We start from the raw sequence: 18900 nt of genomic DNA on the forward strand, positions 1-18900 counted from the left end.
GTATATTGTGTGTAATGGATAGGCGATAAGGTGAAAATTAAAGAGGGTATGGATATTTGTAGGGTTGAAGATGAAATTGAGGCTTTTAAATATTTGTAAAGATATTATGTGACAGCTAAAGGCGCATAAGGGTAGGGATGAGCAAATTCGGTACCGGTACCGAAATCGGTACCGATTTGGTATCGTCGGTACCGAATCGGTACCAAAGTTTTGAGTTTCGGACCGGTACGGTAAGGTACCGGTATTTCTCGAATTTTTACCATCAATACTGGTACGAGCACTGGTAAGTACCGGTACTGGTCGGGTACCGGTATGGTACCGATCTCATCCCAACATAAGTGTAGGGTTGTTCAAAACCGAATATCCAAAGTATCGGATATCCGGACCTTGCGGATAGTGGTTTCACTCCACGAATCTGAATCCGAAATTTCGGAATATTGGATAGTGAATTGAATATACGAAAATCTGGAAAAAAAATTGTTTAAATAATAAAAATCATACATCATCTCAAGAATCCAAGTTTCCACATCCAACCCAAAAACAAAACAACCAAATAACACACAATTCATTCCGGCGAGTGAAGACTGACTAACGAGTGTCTTGGTGACTGGTGAAATGATGAGTGACTGAGTGGTGAAGGACAGAAGGCCGAGTCTGACTGTCGGATTTCCGAGTGGTGGAGCCTGGAGGAGTGGAAGGGGAGTCGGACGCCGGTAGTCGACGAGCTGGAATCGACAAAGATGGCAGTGGAGCCATGGGGGAGAGTGGAGACTGAACTCTTAACGATTTGAGAAAAAGGCATGCTTTGAAAATAGATCTAGGGCTCCTTAATGCTATTTGTTACATAAAATAAAATTAAAAAAATATTAAAATTAATATACTGGACAGTTCAGATATCTGAACTAGCTGAAAAATCTCAAAATAAGTATCTGAATCTGAATCCAAATGGTCAGATATCCGAGATTCCGGGATTCCGGGCTCTTTTAAACACCCTACCTAAGGGCACATTTAGTATTAAAAATAGTCTAATATTTGAAAATGTTTACAAGGTCATGTCTATTGGTTACTAATGATGGCACGTTTATATAAGAAAAAAAAGACTTAGGGACCTACTTTTCAATAAGATATACTATGTCCATATATATATATACTAACTAGTTTGATCCTCTTGTGTTACGGGAGTTTATTTAAAGTTTTGTTTTTAATCATTTTGCTATTTTATAATTATTTATTTTATTTTTAGCGTAGTTCTGTTTTAAATTTAATACATATATATTAGTTGGTTATTATATTTTTTAACATCTGGGTTTTATCAGTTGAAATGTTTAGGTTTTTTAGATTTTAATTAACAAACATAAACGAACACGAGCATGTTGAATTTTTTTAATATACAAACATGAACACAAATATTTGTCTAATGAAATAAATGGGCGTTGATGTAGTTGACAATGGTGGGTAGTATCAGAAGTTAACCGACAATGGAGATGATAGACCAACAACAGTGTAACACAGATAAATACAATTAGGGTTTGATGATGAAAGCGTTTATCAATAAATTAGATCTTATAACTCATTTGAGAGCTATTAGAGTTTGGTGAGACCCATGACCCATGAAAATTATCGTTTGATTATGAAATAGTTTTACAAATAAATGAGATGTTATAACCCATATAAAAACTATACGGGTTTGGTGAGACCCATACCCGCGTATTCGGGTCAAATGTATGAGAAACCTCCATTTATAAATCAAGCAATCTGGTGGCTCTAGAGAATGAGGGGAACAACCTGAGAGCGACACCTAAGATTTTATGGTAGACAATTATATAGATAGTTAGATAAACAAAAAATAATAATGATGATTGATCATAACTATATTAAATCACAACTTTAATTTCAATCTAATTTTTTAATATCTATTATCTTTAATTCATGTTATTCATGGGTCATGAGTTTATTTGGTATGACCAGTTAGTTGTAATCCATATAAAAAAGTATTTAACGTAATTTAAATCAAATTAACTTTTATTAACCTATTACATCTAATTTTAATATTAGATATAGAAAGTTTGACCATTATTTTTTTTAAAAACATATAATCTACTGAATATCTATAAATAATGACTTATGAACTATCATTTATAATATTTAGTGACCTATGTTTATAATGAATATTTAATCGTGTGTGCAATTATAATTTCGTTGAATATATACAATATTTATAATCTTACAATTTGTAAAACACAATTTAACTTACATTAGTATTGATCATATAAAACATTTTTAATATGTTTAGGTAATCACCAATATTTGATTTTATTTCATCTTAAAGATGTTAGGAAAATGTAAAATTTAAAGATGTAAAACACAATGATAGGAAAAAGGAAAATGTCAACTTAATATCTTAAAGATGTAAAACACAATTTAACTTACATTATTTTAATATTAGGAAAATGTAAAATTTAAATATATAACATTTTAAGTGTGTGTGTGTGATTATGTTAAAACTCATCTATAAATTCAAAAGAAAATCTCCAAATTACGTATGATTAAATACCTAAATTTTGGTCATTTGACAAATTTCGTGTATACACAAGTTCAAAAGCTAATTTTCTTATAAGTATTCACAAGTTAGATTGGTGAACTTAAAAGTCACTAGAAAATGAAAAGCCACTTTTTTCTTTTTCATTTTTTTAGATAACATTGCATGTGACTCAAATACCCAAATTAGATTGAACATTCTTGTATTGAAACCCAAATTGATGTTGTTAGGGTTTAAACGATGGGTTAATTTGATTATGAGAGATGGGGATAAGCAAAGGTTATGAAGAGCGATGGAGATCGTGATGGTTATGAGGGTGTCTGCCACAACAAGCTATTCCCCAATCTAATCAAATAAACTACTTCCTATTTCCAATCATTTCTAATTTTCACTCCATAAATTGCTTCTTCTTTAGGCCATGGACATCCATCAAGAGGATGAAAACATTGCTTGGTTCTTCGATTATGGCTTGATAGACAATTATGACTGGCGATGGTCGGAGTTGCGATGCCAGATGGTCGGAGGTTGTGGATGGCGGTGGTAGGAGGTAACCGGGGAAGAGGAGTGGTGGTTGGGTAGAGAGTGATGGTGGGGTATATATTAAACCAGTGGCGAAAGCTTGGGCGAGTTCGTCCAGAGGGGGACTCAAAATGTATTATAAAAATCATAAACTAGGGTGGGGGGCCTCAAATTTTCGGCATAAAATGGGTACATTTACACTCCGTATACAAATTTTCGGACGAAAAAAATGGTTGATATACACTACAGCGCAAAAAAAAAAACAGGGGCTGGGGCCACCCCCGCCCCTAAGGAAGCTTCGTCCTGGTATTAAACAAAGTTTTGATTTTCTTCCATTGACTTTGAAAAATGACATTTTTGCCACAAATGCTAACGAAGTTAGTGTCTGGTTACTCCGGGGTGCAAGAAAAAATATATTGAAAGTTGGGAATGGTGGATAACATTTCTTAAGTTGTGAGTGTTATTGGCCAGTAAATGAATGTTAAGAGTATTAAAAATCAATACCTCATTTGTAGAATAGTAACTAAGTTTCAAAAGTGTTATTATTAGATTATTCAAGTTTAAAAAATGTTCCAATCAAGTAACTAAAAATTCATATTTTATTAAATTAAAAGTTAACATGGTTTTTTAGCATTTTTTTTTGTTTCAATGAAGAATTTTTTTTTAATCATTTTTGTAGTGTTCTTTTTATTATTTTTGTAGTGTTGAACTGTTGATGCGAAGTGGTGTTGTGGAATTTATTTTTGACTTTTTATATAATAATATTTATTTAATATTTTAAACATAACTAAAAGTATTGTAAATCCTGACTCTAAAATTTTCTCCTTAATTGCTTTTTTGACGCAAAAAAGATCCGATGAGGCTCGATTTGAAAGTTTAGTGTCTCATTTGAATTTTGTTTTTTTTTTCCATAAATGACATAATTAAAACATTTTTGAATTTGATTAATATTCTATGACATATTCCGTATATTATATATACTTAAAAGAGAGTGAAGAGAATAGTTGACTATGTTAGTGTTTATACTATAATCAATATCAAATAAACGACATTATCTTTTATATCTCTTATCAAGTGTTTTGTATTTATGTGTTCATATAGGGTAGGGTTAATGTAAAAAATAATAAATTTGTGAGAAGCATAAGAAGAGATCTAGACCCTTGGATCTAGGATCTAGCGGTTGAGATTAGTAGTTTCTAAAAACCGTATAGTTTTCTATTTACATGGTATTGTTTCTTATTTAGGTGGTTTGCTTTATTTTAAACATTCTCACACTTCTCACAAAACAATTGTTTTTTATTTGAACCCTCTTATATATATATATATATATATATATATAAACCAGCCAAAAGTAATTGGTTGTTGGAAAATTTAAAAAGATTTATCACTGACATACAATACGTCTTACTCATATTCAGATCCCTTTATAGTAATGGTATTGATATTTCAAAACGTGTACATGAGCTAGATTCAAACTTTTATCAAACCTTAAGAAAAACCCCCCAACAAATAGATGTTGCAAGTTTGTAGAATAATTAGAAAAACAAAAAAAACCCAAATAAATAACATTTTCGTAAAGAAATATGAATAAAAAATGCAGAAAAAAACTCATGATTAGCGGAGTGACAGGGTACACCCTGTTGTTAGTAAAGACAACACGTGTCATAAAAAGGGCACAACTGTAATTAAATTAAATTAAATTAAAATAAATGCAAAGAAAGCATTTAGATCGCAAACGGAACCACCCAACTGGATGCATATCTAGAAACTACATGATCTCCACGTGTCACTCTACAAACCATAAAACCTCACTAAATATCTCATGTGGGCCCACACCATGTGTTCAAAATATCTATACTTTTAGCCTTTAACACAACTAACGGTGTACGATAATTTCTATGCACTTCTTCTAGTTTGGATGGCGTATAAAATTTCCGTATTATTTTTGAATAATTCATTTTTCGTTTTTTTTTCCGAATTTTCATTTGTGTTTAAGTTTAATTTATATTGTTACTATCTTCAATATTTATTGTTCATATACAAATCATATATGATTCATAGAAAGATCTAAAAGTAGAATTAGTTAATAGAAAGATAAATTTGGCAACCTTAAATAAAACTTAAATGACTAGATTTGTTTATGAAATTCAACTTGACATACTTTTAAGCTTAGATTACGAATTTTGAGTAAAAAACATTAAAAACATTAAAAAATTCAGTGATAAATCTGCCTGCGCTCACAGCTCCACTTCCTGACGAAACTCTAACATTGTACCTGTCAGCAGGAGAGCGCGCCATCGGCGCAGTGTTGTTGGTGGATCGCAAGGGAATCCAAACACCAATATATTATGTGAGTCGGGTGCTGACAGATCCTGAGACGCGCTACTCCATCATGGAAAAGTTAGTTTTGTCACTAACACACGCGTCGCGCAAGCTTCATAGATATTTCAATGGTCATCCTATTGAAGTTCTGACTGGTTACAACATCCAGCAAGTCTTGCGGCGTCCCGCGCTCTCAGGAAGGCTGACAAAATGGACGCTGGAATTAGGAGAGCACACGATCGCCTATAAGCCCCGTCCAGCAATAAAGGGACAAGTCTTAGCTGATTTCATCGCAGAAATCCCTGAAGGAAAAATTGAAGAGGCTCAGCGCGAGGTAGACCCTCCGCGAGCCAATAATGAAGAAAATGTTTGGAGATTATTCACTGATGGAGCTTCAAACAACGAAGGGTCCGACGCAGGCCTCAAACTGGTGGATCCAGAAAATCATGAGTATACTTATGCAATCAGGTTGGATTTCAAGAGCACCAACAACGAGGCTGAGTATGAAGCCCTGCTGGCTGGCCTGCGCATCGCGCACAAGTTCGGAGTTAAAAAGCTAGAGGCCCATGTTGATTCATACTTGGTAGCAGCACAGGTCAATGGCCTTTATGATGCCAAGGAGAACACCATGCCTCTGTATCTAGAGCAGGCAAAAAAGCTCATCGAGCAATTTGACTGCTTCAGAATCATACATATTCCGCGCAGTGAAAACAAATCTGCCGACGCGCTGAGCAAGATGGCATCAACCAGCTTCGATCACTTTGGCAAAGATGTCAGGATAGAAGTAATGAGCAACCCGTCGGTGGGAGCGAAGTCTGTCCTTGTAATTCATACAACACCTTCATCATGGATAACTCCAATAATGGAATTCTTGAAGGAGGGAAAGGTACCGGACGATCGCGCACAGGCGAGGAAGATAAGACACAAGTCGCAGAACTATGAACTGCTTGATGGTACATTATATCGACGCTCTTATCTTGGACCACTCATGAAATGCCTAGATGCTGAGGAAGCAAGCTATGTGATCAGAGAGATACACGAAGGAATCTGTGGAATACATGCTGGCCCGCGCATGGTGGTTGCCAAGGCAATGAGCGCAGGTTACTATTGGCCAGGCATGTACTTGGACGCGTTAAAAGAGATCCAAAAATGCAAAGCGTGTCAGAGCTATGCGCCAAACACCATGCGGCCAAAGAACAACCTGATTCCGGTGACCTCCGCATGGCCTTTCCACAAATGGGCAATCGATATTGTGGGTCCCCTACCGCAAGCGCAATGGCGAGTAAAATTTTTGGTAGTGGCAGTAGACTATTTCACAAAATGGGTTGAAGCCAAGCCACTAGCAAAAATCACAGCCGAGGCGATGAAGCAATTTATTTGGAGCCACATCATATGCCGTTTTGGCCTTCCCATGGAAATTGTGAGCGACAATGGCAAACAATTCACCGACAGGAAGATATCCAGTTGGCTCAAGGAATTGCGCATCAACCAAATCTTCACTTCAGTATACCACCCTCAGGGGAATGGCCAAGTGGAGCGCGCGAACCAAAGCTTGCTAAATGGGCTGAAGAAAAGGTTGGAGGGAGAATCCCATTCTTGGGTCGAAGAGCTACCTAATGTCCTGTGGGCGCACAGGACATTAAGCAAAACCAGCAATGGTGAATCCCCGTTCAGCCTAACCTATGGAACGGAGGCTATGATTCCAGCAGAAATTGGATGCCCATCCCATAGAGTGCTCATGATGAGTAAGATTGATAACGAGCGCGAAAGGAGGTTGGATCTCAACTTACTTGAAGGGCGCAGAGAGGCGGCTATCATCAGTGAAGCCAAATACAAGAAAAAACTGGAAAAATATTACAATCAGCGCGTGAAAGAATGCCACTTCAAGAAGAATGATTTGTCCTTCGAAACAATGAAGCTAGCCGCGCGATACCACCGGGAAAGATGTCCCCCAATTGGGAGGGACCTTATCAAGTCTCGGAAGAATTGGGAAAAGGCGCATACGCTTTAAAAGATTTGAATGGAAAAAAGATCCCGCGCGCATGGAACGCAGCACAGCTTAGAAAATGTTTCATGTAAAAATTGTCAAGTTTGTAATCAAGGCTTTTTAAGCCATTATGAATAATGATACGCGCTATCTTCTCTTAATGTGTGTTCTATTACCTTTTGCATACATGTTTCACACTTCCCTTTATTAATTTTGAGCAATATGACAAAATTGTATTGACATCAAAACAAAAAATAAAACGAAGTAAAACATACATGCGCGAGCTTCAAGCTCAAACGCGTTAACGAGTTTTAACTCTAAAACGTCAGGGCCTTAGCCCAATAATATGAGCCTTAGCTCAGGGCCTTAGCCCAATAATATGAGCCTTAGCTCAAATCACTCACAACATCCATCCTACATGCTGCGCAGCCTGACCATAAAAATACCTAAGCACAACTAAGGCAAAGCACATGCCAAACATAGTTGTTAAGGTCTCAGGTCTAAGTCGCGCATGGAATTGTAATGGATATCAGAGTAACACATACTGACACGTAAAGGCTAAAAAACTCATAATTCCCTATAATAAATGCGCGATAACGTCGCGCAAAAGAGGAATAATGAAACGCTAAGGCACGTGTCAACATAGTCAGGATATTGCAAAATCACTTAAAATATGACAAGGATTAAGTAAAATAATTTCCTTACAACCTTGTTCTTATTTCAACGTGCAAGCATATCTTATATTCAACAAGCAAACATGCAATATAAAGAGATGAATGGGGAATGCGCAAGATGCGAATAAGGGAAAAACAAAATTTCATTCCAAAACATAGAAGTTTACAAATTTACAATATGATGAGATACAAAAAAAAAAAAAAAAAAAAAAAAAAAAACATGAAGGGCTTCTCAAGTTTCTATATCAACGTCAGCCTCTTCATCGCCCTCATCATTACCACCCTCAGCATCTGGCGCAGCCCGCTCCTCGTCATCTCCAAACTTCCCATAGTCAAGCTGTTCGGAGTCGTCTTCTATCACAATAGTGTCAGGAGCGGGTCCTTTGGCCACGCCAGAGCCGCTAGCAGAGGTAGCATTGCCCGCGCCATCATCGCCGCCACCAGCCCCTTCACACTCGTCAAGTAATTTCTTTAGAGCGCCGAGATCGGGCTGATCAGCAAGCGAGGCTATCTGCAAAGCATAAGGAAAAGTGTGAATACAAAAAGACTAGGAAAATAAGTCAAGGTAAACTCATTAAGGTTAAAATACCTGTTCAAGGATGGGAATGGGAGTATTCAAATACTTCTCCCCCACCTCGGCCATGTCCGCGCAGACAACGTCGAGCTGATAAGGGTAGTCGGATGGGTTCTTCTTCAGCATGCTATATTCACAGCCATCCTTAAACCCTTCAGCTCGACCCACCAAGCGCGAGGCAGCGTTGCAATCCATCACAAGGGTCTGAAACTCGTCTGAGTATTTCATCGCATAAGCGCAACGAGTCATACCCTGTGAGACTAGCCATTGGCGATCCTGCGCGAGGGAAGAAACAGACGTCTCAAGAGCAGGAATCTGAGAGTTTAACAACTCAACAGTTTTCTTGGTCTGTTTCAGCTCCTCTCTGTCGGACGCTGCTGCCGCCAAGGCCTCTTTCCTTTCCGCTCGCGCAGCATCGAGCGCTTCTTGGCTAGACGCTGCCGTCGCCAGGGCTTCATCCTTCTCTGCCCGCGCGGCCTCAAGCTCTTTCTTCAGGCGCGCAACCTCACTCTCTAATGAAGATTTGTCAGTGATAGACTGCACAAGAGCTTGGTCACGCACCTCTGCATCCAGCTCCAAGTCACGCACTCGCCGCGCGTACTTGGCCGCGTCCGCCTCTACTGCCTGCAGCTTCTCCCGCGCAGCCTGCAGCTCATGCCCGCGCTTCACGAAGGCAGCGTTGGCACTTGCTCGGTTCTCGCTGAGTTCTGCTTGGAGTTTCTCAGCTCTCTCTCGAGCGTCAGAAAGATTCCAAGCAGATACCTTAGCCTCTTGCTTGGCCTCCGCAAGAGCATCACGCACCTTTACGTAATCATAGCGAAGCTCTTGGGATGCAGCAAAGAACGCTGACCCAGTGAAAAGATGGTCATTGAGCAAGTCCACGCGAGCGCGGTCCTCCTGAAACCTCCTTTCAGCTGGAGGCACAGAATGAGCCCAGAAGTCTTCACACACACCCATGGACTGAAATGAGCTATCCTCAGTAATATTCCATCTCGGGCGGTAAATGTGATCGGCTTCCTGCAAACACAAAGCAATGTTCTAGTCATCTAAACACAAATATGGAAGTCCGCGCAGCGGAGCAAAACGAACTTATACCTGCGGGGAGCAAGCAGAAAAGTCAGCGCCAGCCCCACGAGAAGGCTGCGCCACGAAATCTCGTGGCGCTACAGGGCTTGCGCGACCGCCATCGGAGTCTTCAAAATGCACCTCCTCATCTTCCTCTGTAACAGGCCTTTTCTCCTGCGACCTGGAAAAATCAAAACCAGTCTCGCAAGGAGGGCTGCGCGCAGGTGGAGGTGAGGGAGGTCTCGACGCCGCTAGATCAGCGCGTAAAACAGCCTCCTGCTCCTTAGTAATCCCAATGAGGGGAGATTCAGTGCTTGCAGGAGCAGGAGCAGAACCAACGGCGCTGGCGCCGGCGCCAGCAGTGCCGCCAGCAGCTTGTGTGCCAGCTATAATTCCTATGAAAAAACCAACAAAGAGATGATTCAGGACTTGATTTAAAGAAAAAAGTCAGAAAATAAAAGCGCAATATATACCTTGGCGCACCGCCGTTCGCGAGTTAAACATCGCCATGAAGTCCATTTTCCCCCTTTTTGAGGGTAAAACAGGGGACTTCGAAGCAACCTTTGGCGCAGCCTCGGTACCTTGTTGCGCCTGAGGTTGATCCACCAAGGTCGCCGGCTCTACAAACATTTGAGTGAGCAAAGATTCATTAATAACTCTATCGGAATCACGCTCATAAAACCATAAAGTATAAACAAAGTATACCTGTTGAAGAGGAAACAGCAGGCGCAGGGCCGCTTCCCTTTTCCGCCGCGCGAAGAGAGGAGGTGGCGGCACCATACCTCGTGTGGACAGGAGGACTGCCCACACCTAGAGGCAAAGAAGACAAGGAAAACTTGGAGGTAAACCCCTTGGTTTTCTCAAGTCCCTTCGCTTGAGCAGGAGGATCCTGAGCAACAGGGGCATCATTTTTCTTCTGTTTTTTACTGGCCCCTGCGCCAGTTTTCCCTTTAGCTTTACGCTTGAGTTGTGGCACCTCAGCTTCCTCCTCCACCTCTTCTTCCACGAGTTCCAGCTCGTAGTTCTCGAGCGCATCTACAATACGTGCAACAGAAATGTTAACCAAATTTGGTATTTTAAAGGCATAAGCATAAGTACAAAGGCTTACCGGGCGCGTCGCTGTCAAAGCAAAATCCCAAATCAACAGGGATGAACATATCGTCAAAGCGATCGGGGAAAGCAACTTCCCCAGCGCCCAGCGCAACAGAGCCACCCTCCATATGCTCATCATAGGCGGCGTGGACGTACTCCTTGCTTACTGCATAAAACAAGACAAATGATATCAGCAAAACGAATTATATTCGCGCAGAAATAATGCAATGAGCTAGTAACTCACATAAGCCATCAACTTGGATAACAGGCTCAGTCGCGCTGTCGGTCCACCTCCTGCTCATACCAACCCCCACCAGCGCCTCCTCGCAAATATTCTTGGCGGGGGATGGTTCAGCGGTCAACTTATTAACCCATGCGCCAATTGGGTTTTTAAGAACATTCTCATCCGCGGGCGCAGAAGTGATCGCGCGCATGGGCATGCGGATGGGAATCACACCAGCCTTAATATAAAAAAATTTCTCAGACCAGTCATGAAGGCTCTTGAAGGAAACAGTGCAGCACTTGACCTTCTGACTGCGAGGAACGAATGAGAACCAAGAATCTTGGATTTCTGGCTTATAGAAATATTGAAAGCGCCGAGGGGTGGGCTCCTCCCGCTGTGCTTTACACATAAACTCAAAATGAGTCATGCGCACAAGTCCAAAAGGATGGACTTGGGATATGTGAATCCCATGAAATTGAAGCAGCGCACCCACAAACCTTGTCATCGGGAGACAAAGGTTGCAGTGAGTGAAAAAATGGCAATATTAGGAGATATAGCCGGTGGGCGGATCCGCCGCCGTTTGCCCGGCCGCCGGGAGCATACAGCCGTACTCAGGGAGAAAACCCTGAGAGGCGATGAGACTGTCAAAATCAGACTGTCTCAATTTACAGGGAATCTCATCCCACCTCTTCACTGTCTTGCCCTTCCCCACCTCCTCCGACGAGGCCTCGGCAGCCCGTTTCCCCTTGCCGGTCTTCTTCAAAGTGGACATGACTAATGATTTTACACGGCGTTTGCTGGGGGAGATTGTGGTGTCTGGGTTATCAGACATACAACTGTGAATCAAACTGAGGTTACTTCAAGAACGGAAATCTGGAAGCAAAAGACAGGCCCTTAATCGGAATAAAAATGGAAGGAAAGAAAAAGCTATGAAATAACAATGAAGATGAAGAATAATAACTCAAAAGGCTTGCTTTTATAGGCCCAGGAGAGAGAGAAACAGGTACTGATCAAAGTTCACGCGCCCCCACTCGCAGGTGCAGGCCAACGCGAGCGCGACACGTGTTCCTGACACTGTGTGAGGGGACATGAAAGGGAACGAAACAGGTACTGATCAGAGTTCACGCGCCCCCACTCGCAGGTACAGGCCAACACGAGCGCGACACGTGTTCCTGACACGGTGTGAGGGGACATGAAAGGCAACTGTAGCACCTCGAGCACGCGAAAAGTCTGACACATGTCTCCATCTCTGACGCATGTCAGCACCAACCAACCACGTACATGGACGATTCATTTCAACCAAAGGATAGAATTTGGCGCAACGATGAGAAATAAATAAGGAAAAGACAAACCCTATTAAAAGAGAACTATTAAGTCTAATATCTATCTTACCTCGCTCGCGCGAGACAAGACACACATTAGACTGGGGGGGCTTGAAGATGTATGTACCCGCCTTAACATCGAGCGGGGCGGGTCAACCCACAAGATATGGACAAGAGGCTTGAAATCAAGATATCATGAAGGCACAAAGCCAAAACCTATGCGCATGGCGCATATCACATATGCTCACGCATATCACATATGCTCACGCATCACATATGCTCACGCATATCACATATGCTCACGCATCACATATGCCCACGCGTATCACATGCTCACGCACCATATATGCTCACGCATATCACATCTGCGCGTGGCGCATCTGCGCGTGGCGCATATCACATGCTCACGCATCATACATGCTCACGCATATCACATCTGCGCGTGGCGCATCTGCGCGTGGCGCATATCACATGCTCACGCATCATACATGCTCACGCATATCACATCTGCGCGTGGCGCATCTGCGCGTGGCGCATATTACATATGCTTGCGCATATCACATCTGCGCATGAAACATCTGCGCGTGAGAATAAAGAGAAGACCTCACGCATCCTCAGGATAGGCGCATATCACACATGCACATAATCAACCTCGTCCTTATCCAAATCAGGATAAGGACAACCTTGATTGTGCTCGTCAGACAACCTTCCAGAAGGTATCCTTTAAGGAATAAGAATATGCTGATGTTGACAGCTGCCAATGAAAGGTGGACAACTCAGCAAAACCCATGTGCTACCACGTGATTGCACATGGGTCAGGTGAAATACCTGGGTCAGAGAATAATCAATGAAAAAGCACCAGGTGTCCTAAGGACACGTGGCGCAAAGCGATAGGAGGAGGCCAAAAAGGCCCTAATGGGATCTGAGCCCAATCATTGGAAACCCTAGCACTATAAATACCACACCACCTCTACAAGGGAAGGTAAGCAAGAAAATACATTCCAATTCCTTACTCACTCTCAGATTATTATTATCTTCTCCTACAATCTCTTATTCTCACACCGGAGGGTTACCCCAAAGAGGACCCATCTGTCCCTTTCTGAGGGGTAAGTTCACGGTGCTGCTCGTTTTGTAGGTGGAAGAATCCATACTCCGGAGAACCATCGGTGAAATAGCATACTCATACCCGAGGAAAGTTGATCGTCTACCAGTGAGTCGATCCACGTTTCTTCAGTGATAATACATATAAGTGAACTTGCGTCCACAACACCGTTGGTGATAAACTTCAAACAGGTTGTCCGAGTCACGACTTCATTCATATATTACAGCCCTAAATATGTTTCTCTAGACGATTAAAAACATATGTCTGCTCCTAATTCACGTTTTTAAAATACGGTCAAATAATTTTTGGACAGCTCCATATTAGTAACTAATCTATTAAAATGCTAATAATTTAACTATTATTGAAAATAAACTTGAAAATATTTTCAATTTCCAAATTATGATTTTATGTCAAATATGTAACCATTTTTAAAGGCTAACATAATTTCCTATATTCTCTAACATCAGCTTGTTGTCCAATCCAATTATTTCCGGTACCCACAATTCTCCTCCATCCACTAAAACCAAATCACAAAGAATTAAAAAGCTAACCAAAAATATCATAATTAAAGTATAGACAAGTTGAGATATTTTATTCCGATTTGTTTGAAAATATCTAAAATACCAGTGGTTTACATTCATTGGCGGCATTAGAAAAAACGGAAAAACATTTTATTTGAACAAAATCTATCTCGGATGGAAGCAAGTGGAGGAGACGTATGCAGCACAATGAAAGATGGGAGGCCAATAGGGTCTGCTTTTTCCTGTCGACGTGGCATATTTGGGCCATTCAACGACACGATAGATATTTTTTAGATTTTTCTTTCAGATATTTTTGCTTTGCTTCTTTATGTTAGTAATATTATTATTATTATTATTACAATTAGGATAACATCATAGACTTTAACATACAAACATAAACCCTTCAAAATCAGACAACTCTCTTTCTTTTCTCTTTTTTTCTACCATAGTTATGAGCCGCGACAACGCCCGAGGATTAGCCGACATGCCCGAAGACAAGACGATTGATGGCGGCGGTGATTCCGCGGCCACTAACAACAACTTTGTTAGGTGGGAAAAGTTTTTGCCCAAAATGGTCCTTCGAGTCTTATTGGTTGAAGCTGATGACTCTACACGCCAGATTATCACCGCTCTGTTAAGGAAATGCAGTTATAAAGGTGACTTATTTTTCTCACTAATTTTTCAAAATTGAAGGTTAATTAGTGTTTAATTTAAGAAATTGTTGGTGGGTTTTTGTAATCAAGGCTTGCTGAGAAATCTTCATCACCAAGTTTTGATATTTTTAGTTGATTTAGGGGGAATTAATAATCAAGATTTGAATCTGGGCTAATTAGTGTTTATCATTTGATTGGAAGTAGTTGCTGCTGTTTCTGATGGGTTAAAGGCATGGGAGGTGTTAAAAGGAAGATCACATAACATTGACCTTATATTGACCGAAGTCGAGTTGCCATCGATTTCCGGTTTTGCCCTTCTCACCTTGATCATGGAGCATCAAGTCTGCAAAAACATTCCTGTTATAAGTACGCTTTCGGTTAATGATTTATTTTCTGTTTTTATTGTTTTAATTATCTGAAGAAATACCGATATCATTTTCTCATTCTACAGTGATGTCTGCACATGATTCGGTTAGCACGGTTTACAAGTGTATGCTGCGAGGTGCGTCTGACTTTTTGGTCAAACCGGTTAGGAAGAATGAGTTGAAGAATTTGTGGCAACATGTTTGGAGGCGACAATCTGTAAGAAGTTTAATGTTTTTGTTTTATGATGAATCATTGAATGTTTGATCTGATCTTGGTTAATTTTGACTTTTTTAGTCAACCATGGGCCGGAACACGAATCAAGAAGAGAGTGATGCGCAACAAAAAGTAGAAGCCACGGCTGAAAACAATGCGACTAGCAACCGATCGAGCGGTTACATTGCTTGCGTCAAAAGAAATCGCGAATGCATTGAAAAAGGAAGTGATGCACAGGTAGTTAGTTTGTTTGGTCAACTGTAACAGAACCATTTTGACTTTTTGTTTGACTTTTTACGCCTCTTGTGCAGAGTTCTTGTACTAAACCAGATATGGAACCAGATGAGCCACCAATGGAACAACAAGTGGACCACACGGACTCCGAACAACAACGGGCTAATGAAGTGGAGACCGGGCCCGCGGAGCCTGAGGGTAATATGGGAAAAGGCGATACAAGTGGTGAAGATAAGAATATGGCTATAGATGTGAGATGGGAACGTGTGAATGTTGTGGCTGGTAATAATAGTTCAAGGGAGGCGATCGATTTGATAGGATCATTTGACAGTTACCCGAAAACCAGTTACAAAAGCTCGTTTAATTTTGGGGAAAATAAGGTTGATCATCCCTCACCAATGTTGGATCTTTCGTTAAGAAGATCTCATCCGAGTAGCTCGGTGAATCAGTTCAGTGATGATAGGCACCGGTTGAAGCAGTCTGACATGTCAGCATTCTCACGGTGAGTGACCTGGCAATACGGGTTTGGGTCGGGTTGTGTTGGCGCGCATACATTTTTTGTCTGCTTTTTAAATCCTATATAAATAATAATCTGTGTGACCCGTTTTCCTTTAGCGAATTTTTTTTATTTTACCCGTTTGGAATAAAATTATCCCAAATTGACTCGTTTACAAGTAAACGGGCCGAACATGTCTAGCTTGAAAAATTACGCAACATATATGAATCTTTGGTTGGTAGGTTACTGATAATCTGACTTAATTTAGTGATTTATTTTTCCTTATTATTACCCCCTACTTCAAGATAACTAGAAAAGAAAAAAGTTATCAGTTATTAGTAACCAAGATTCATATATGTTTCATTTGCCTCACTTAATTTTAAAAAAAATCTAAACATTTATAAAAAAAGTTACACACGATTGGAAAACCTAACAAAGGCTGAGTGATTTTAGAGAAACAAAAAAACTGAGGGACTGCAGTGTAGCACTTGGGAAACTCTGTTGCTATTGTGTGAAGTTTTCCCAAAATTAAATTTTCACAAAATGGGTCGAAAACGTTACGATTTTAATCGATTTGTGTATTGTGTATTTAGGTACATTAATAGGGGACAACCACCACCAACATCAGGATCAGCTAGCATATCCAATCAACAAAAGGACCGTGAGACAAATTCAGACAAGCTGTTATCCAAGAACCCGGTTGAGTACATTTCCGACACTCATAGTGCACCCGTCGCAAGCTCTCTCAACATAATAAGTCAACACGTGCAGACCGAAAGTCAAAGTCAAAATCAAAACCAATTCCCATCACCAAAGGAAAGAGTGTTTCAGGTCCCAGTTCCAGTAAGAAGTTCAAGATTCGAGAACCCGTGTGCCACATACGCTTCCATATTGCCTCCGTTTTGCTCTTCGGGCCATCACGAGCCCGTGTTTCAAACGAACCCGTATTACATTCCAAATCAAGATGCAAGAAACGAGTCTGCACCCGAACTGCTGCATAATGCAACTGAAACTGTTGAAGATCACAGTGCAAATAGCAGTTTCTGCAACGGTGGGGCCACGTTAACGCGTCTCAATAGTATAGGAAGCGGAAGCAATGGAAATAGCACCCATTGGTCGATACAAAGAGAAGCTGCATTGAATAAGTTTAGAATGAAGAGGAAAGACAGATGCTTTGATAAGAAGGTACATACACATATATATTTATATAGTCGAGTATGCTGAATGCTCACCCTTCCCCTAGAGTAGGGGAGAGGGTTGGGGGTGTTAAACGGGTCGTTTTTGTGGGTTGGCTGGTCCAACCCGAAATGAACCTGAAAACATGTATTGGAAAATTGTGTCAGACATATGAACCTGAACATGACACGAAGACTTGCAGGTTGACATGAACATGATTCCTTTAACCCGATTTTATTTTATTCAGATATTAATTTTTCAACAAAAATACAAATGTATATAAAACAATTACATTTTAATTATACAATTGTTTTAGTTTTGGCATAAAATACCTAACCAATTTATTTTTTGATTATGTAAAACATGCTTTAAAAAAATAAATAAATCGGTTAAATGGGCCAACTTGTTCCCGGGGAAACTGGCTCGAACCTGACTCAAATTTCGTGTTAGGTTCATGTGATGTTAAAATTAACAGAGACTCGGGTCAACTTTATTTAGTCAATATCTGACTAGAACATTTGTTTCCACAGGTGCGGTATGAAAGCCGAAAGAAGCTAGCAGAGCAAAGACCGCGGGTGAAAGGACAGTTTGTTCGTCAAGGGGGGCAGACAAGTAATATTTCAGCTATGGAAATCGATGCAGAGTTGGCTGCTGCAAAAACTATTGCTTGAGATTTTATTTGTTTATTATATATATATATATATATATGGCTTTCAAAGATTATCAAGAACACAGTGAAGAAACTAACTTCTTTTCACCCATGAGTCTTAGTTTCGGATTGTAAATTTGGAATTCTAGAAGTAGTTTTTGATGTTGTTTTGACTATAAAACAAGATAGATTCTCAGCTCAGTGACCACTGAATTTTCTTTGAATTGGATTAAGCACTGGTGATCATATATAGAGTGTATTGTATTGAGAGAATATTGATGTAAATTGTGCAATGTGTATCAGCAACTGAAATATCTTTCTTAAATTCAAAAGCACTTACTTACTATGTTGTAGACGGCTTAGGCCTAGGTGCCTCCGTCTGTCTTAGGCACTCAGCCAGCAAAAACGGGTTTGACCAAACAAGCTATAGCAAGTGTTAAAAGGACATAACCAGCCCGGGGTGTGTGTGTGGGGGTGGGGGGTGGGGTTCCAAATCCATCACTCACCACACCAGTGATGGTGTCCCACCTCACCCCATCACTAGTTAGACTGCAAAAAAAAACCGGTTCCGGAACTGAACCGGTGTACCCGACCCGGAACCGGTTCCAGTTCGTACCTGGTTGACCTGATACCCGGTTTGGGTATTTTTATACCCGAAATCCGTACCCGGTTCCACTTATTATATTCCCAATCGGTTCCTACCGGGTTCCAAATTGTACCCGGTTCCGGTTCCTACCCGGAATAACCGGTTCCGGCAGTTTTTTTAAATAAATCAGCTGCAGGTCAAATTAGCCGTTGGAACCGGTTCCAACGGTAATATAGCCGTTGGAACCGGTTTTTGATGCCCGAAACCTCTATATAAATTGTTTTCCACCCATTGTTTCACCACCAAACTCAAAAATAAACTAAAATACTACTCGTTTAGCAAACCCGACCATCCGACTCAATAATTTTGGGGCACCCACCAAAAAACTAACAAGGCTAAGAAGAGCGTTTATATTGAACCGGTTCGTGCTATAGATGACCCACAAGTTCTTGCGGTCGTCGACCATAACCGCAACCAAGACTTATGGAAGAATTGGGATTTGGTTGTCAACATCGAAGGTGATCAAAAGGCTCGTTACAAACTATGTGGAACACAATTAAAGCACGATTCCAACTCGACTTTGAGAA

At 40.6% G+C, this 18900-nt stretch overlaps 1 protein-coding gene across 1 annotated transcript; it reads left to right on the forward strand.

The window, feature by feature from the left end:
- The first annotated feature begins 14319 nt into the window (after positions 1-14319).
- Positions 14320-18074, forward strand: LOC143588448 (two-component response regulator-like APRR5). Its single transcript, XM_077069446.1, has 7 exons — positions 14320-14596; positions 14798-14959; positions 15045-15175; positions 15254-15409; positions 15484-15908; positions 16496-17087; positions 17609-18074. Exons 1-7 carry the CDS (start codon positions 14392-14394, stop codon positions 17747-17749), a joined length of 1812 nt encoding a protein of 603 aa, XP_076925561.1. The 5' UTR covers positions 14320-14391; the 3' UTR covers positions 17750-18074.
- Positions 18075-18900: the final 826 nt, after the last annotated feature.

Source organism: Bidens hawaiensis, unplaced genomic scaffold (genome assembly GCF_021521415.1).
Source record: "Bidens hawaiensis isolate Kalapana, Puna unplaced genomic scaffold, B.hawaiensis_p1.1 tig00036383_1, whole genome shotgun sequence".
Taxonomy (NCBI): domain Eukaryota; kingdom Viridiplantae; phylum Streptophyta; class Magnoliopsida; order Asterales; family Asteraceae; genus Bidens; species Bidens hawaiensis.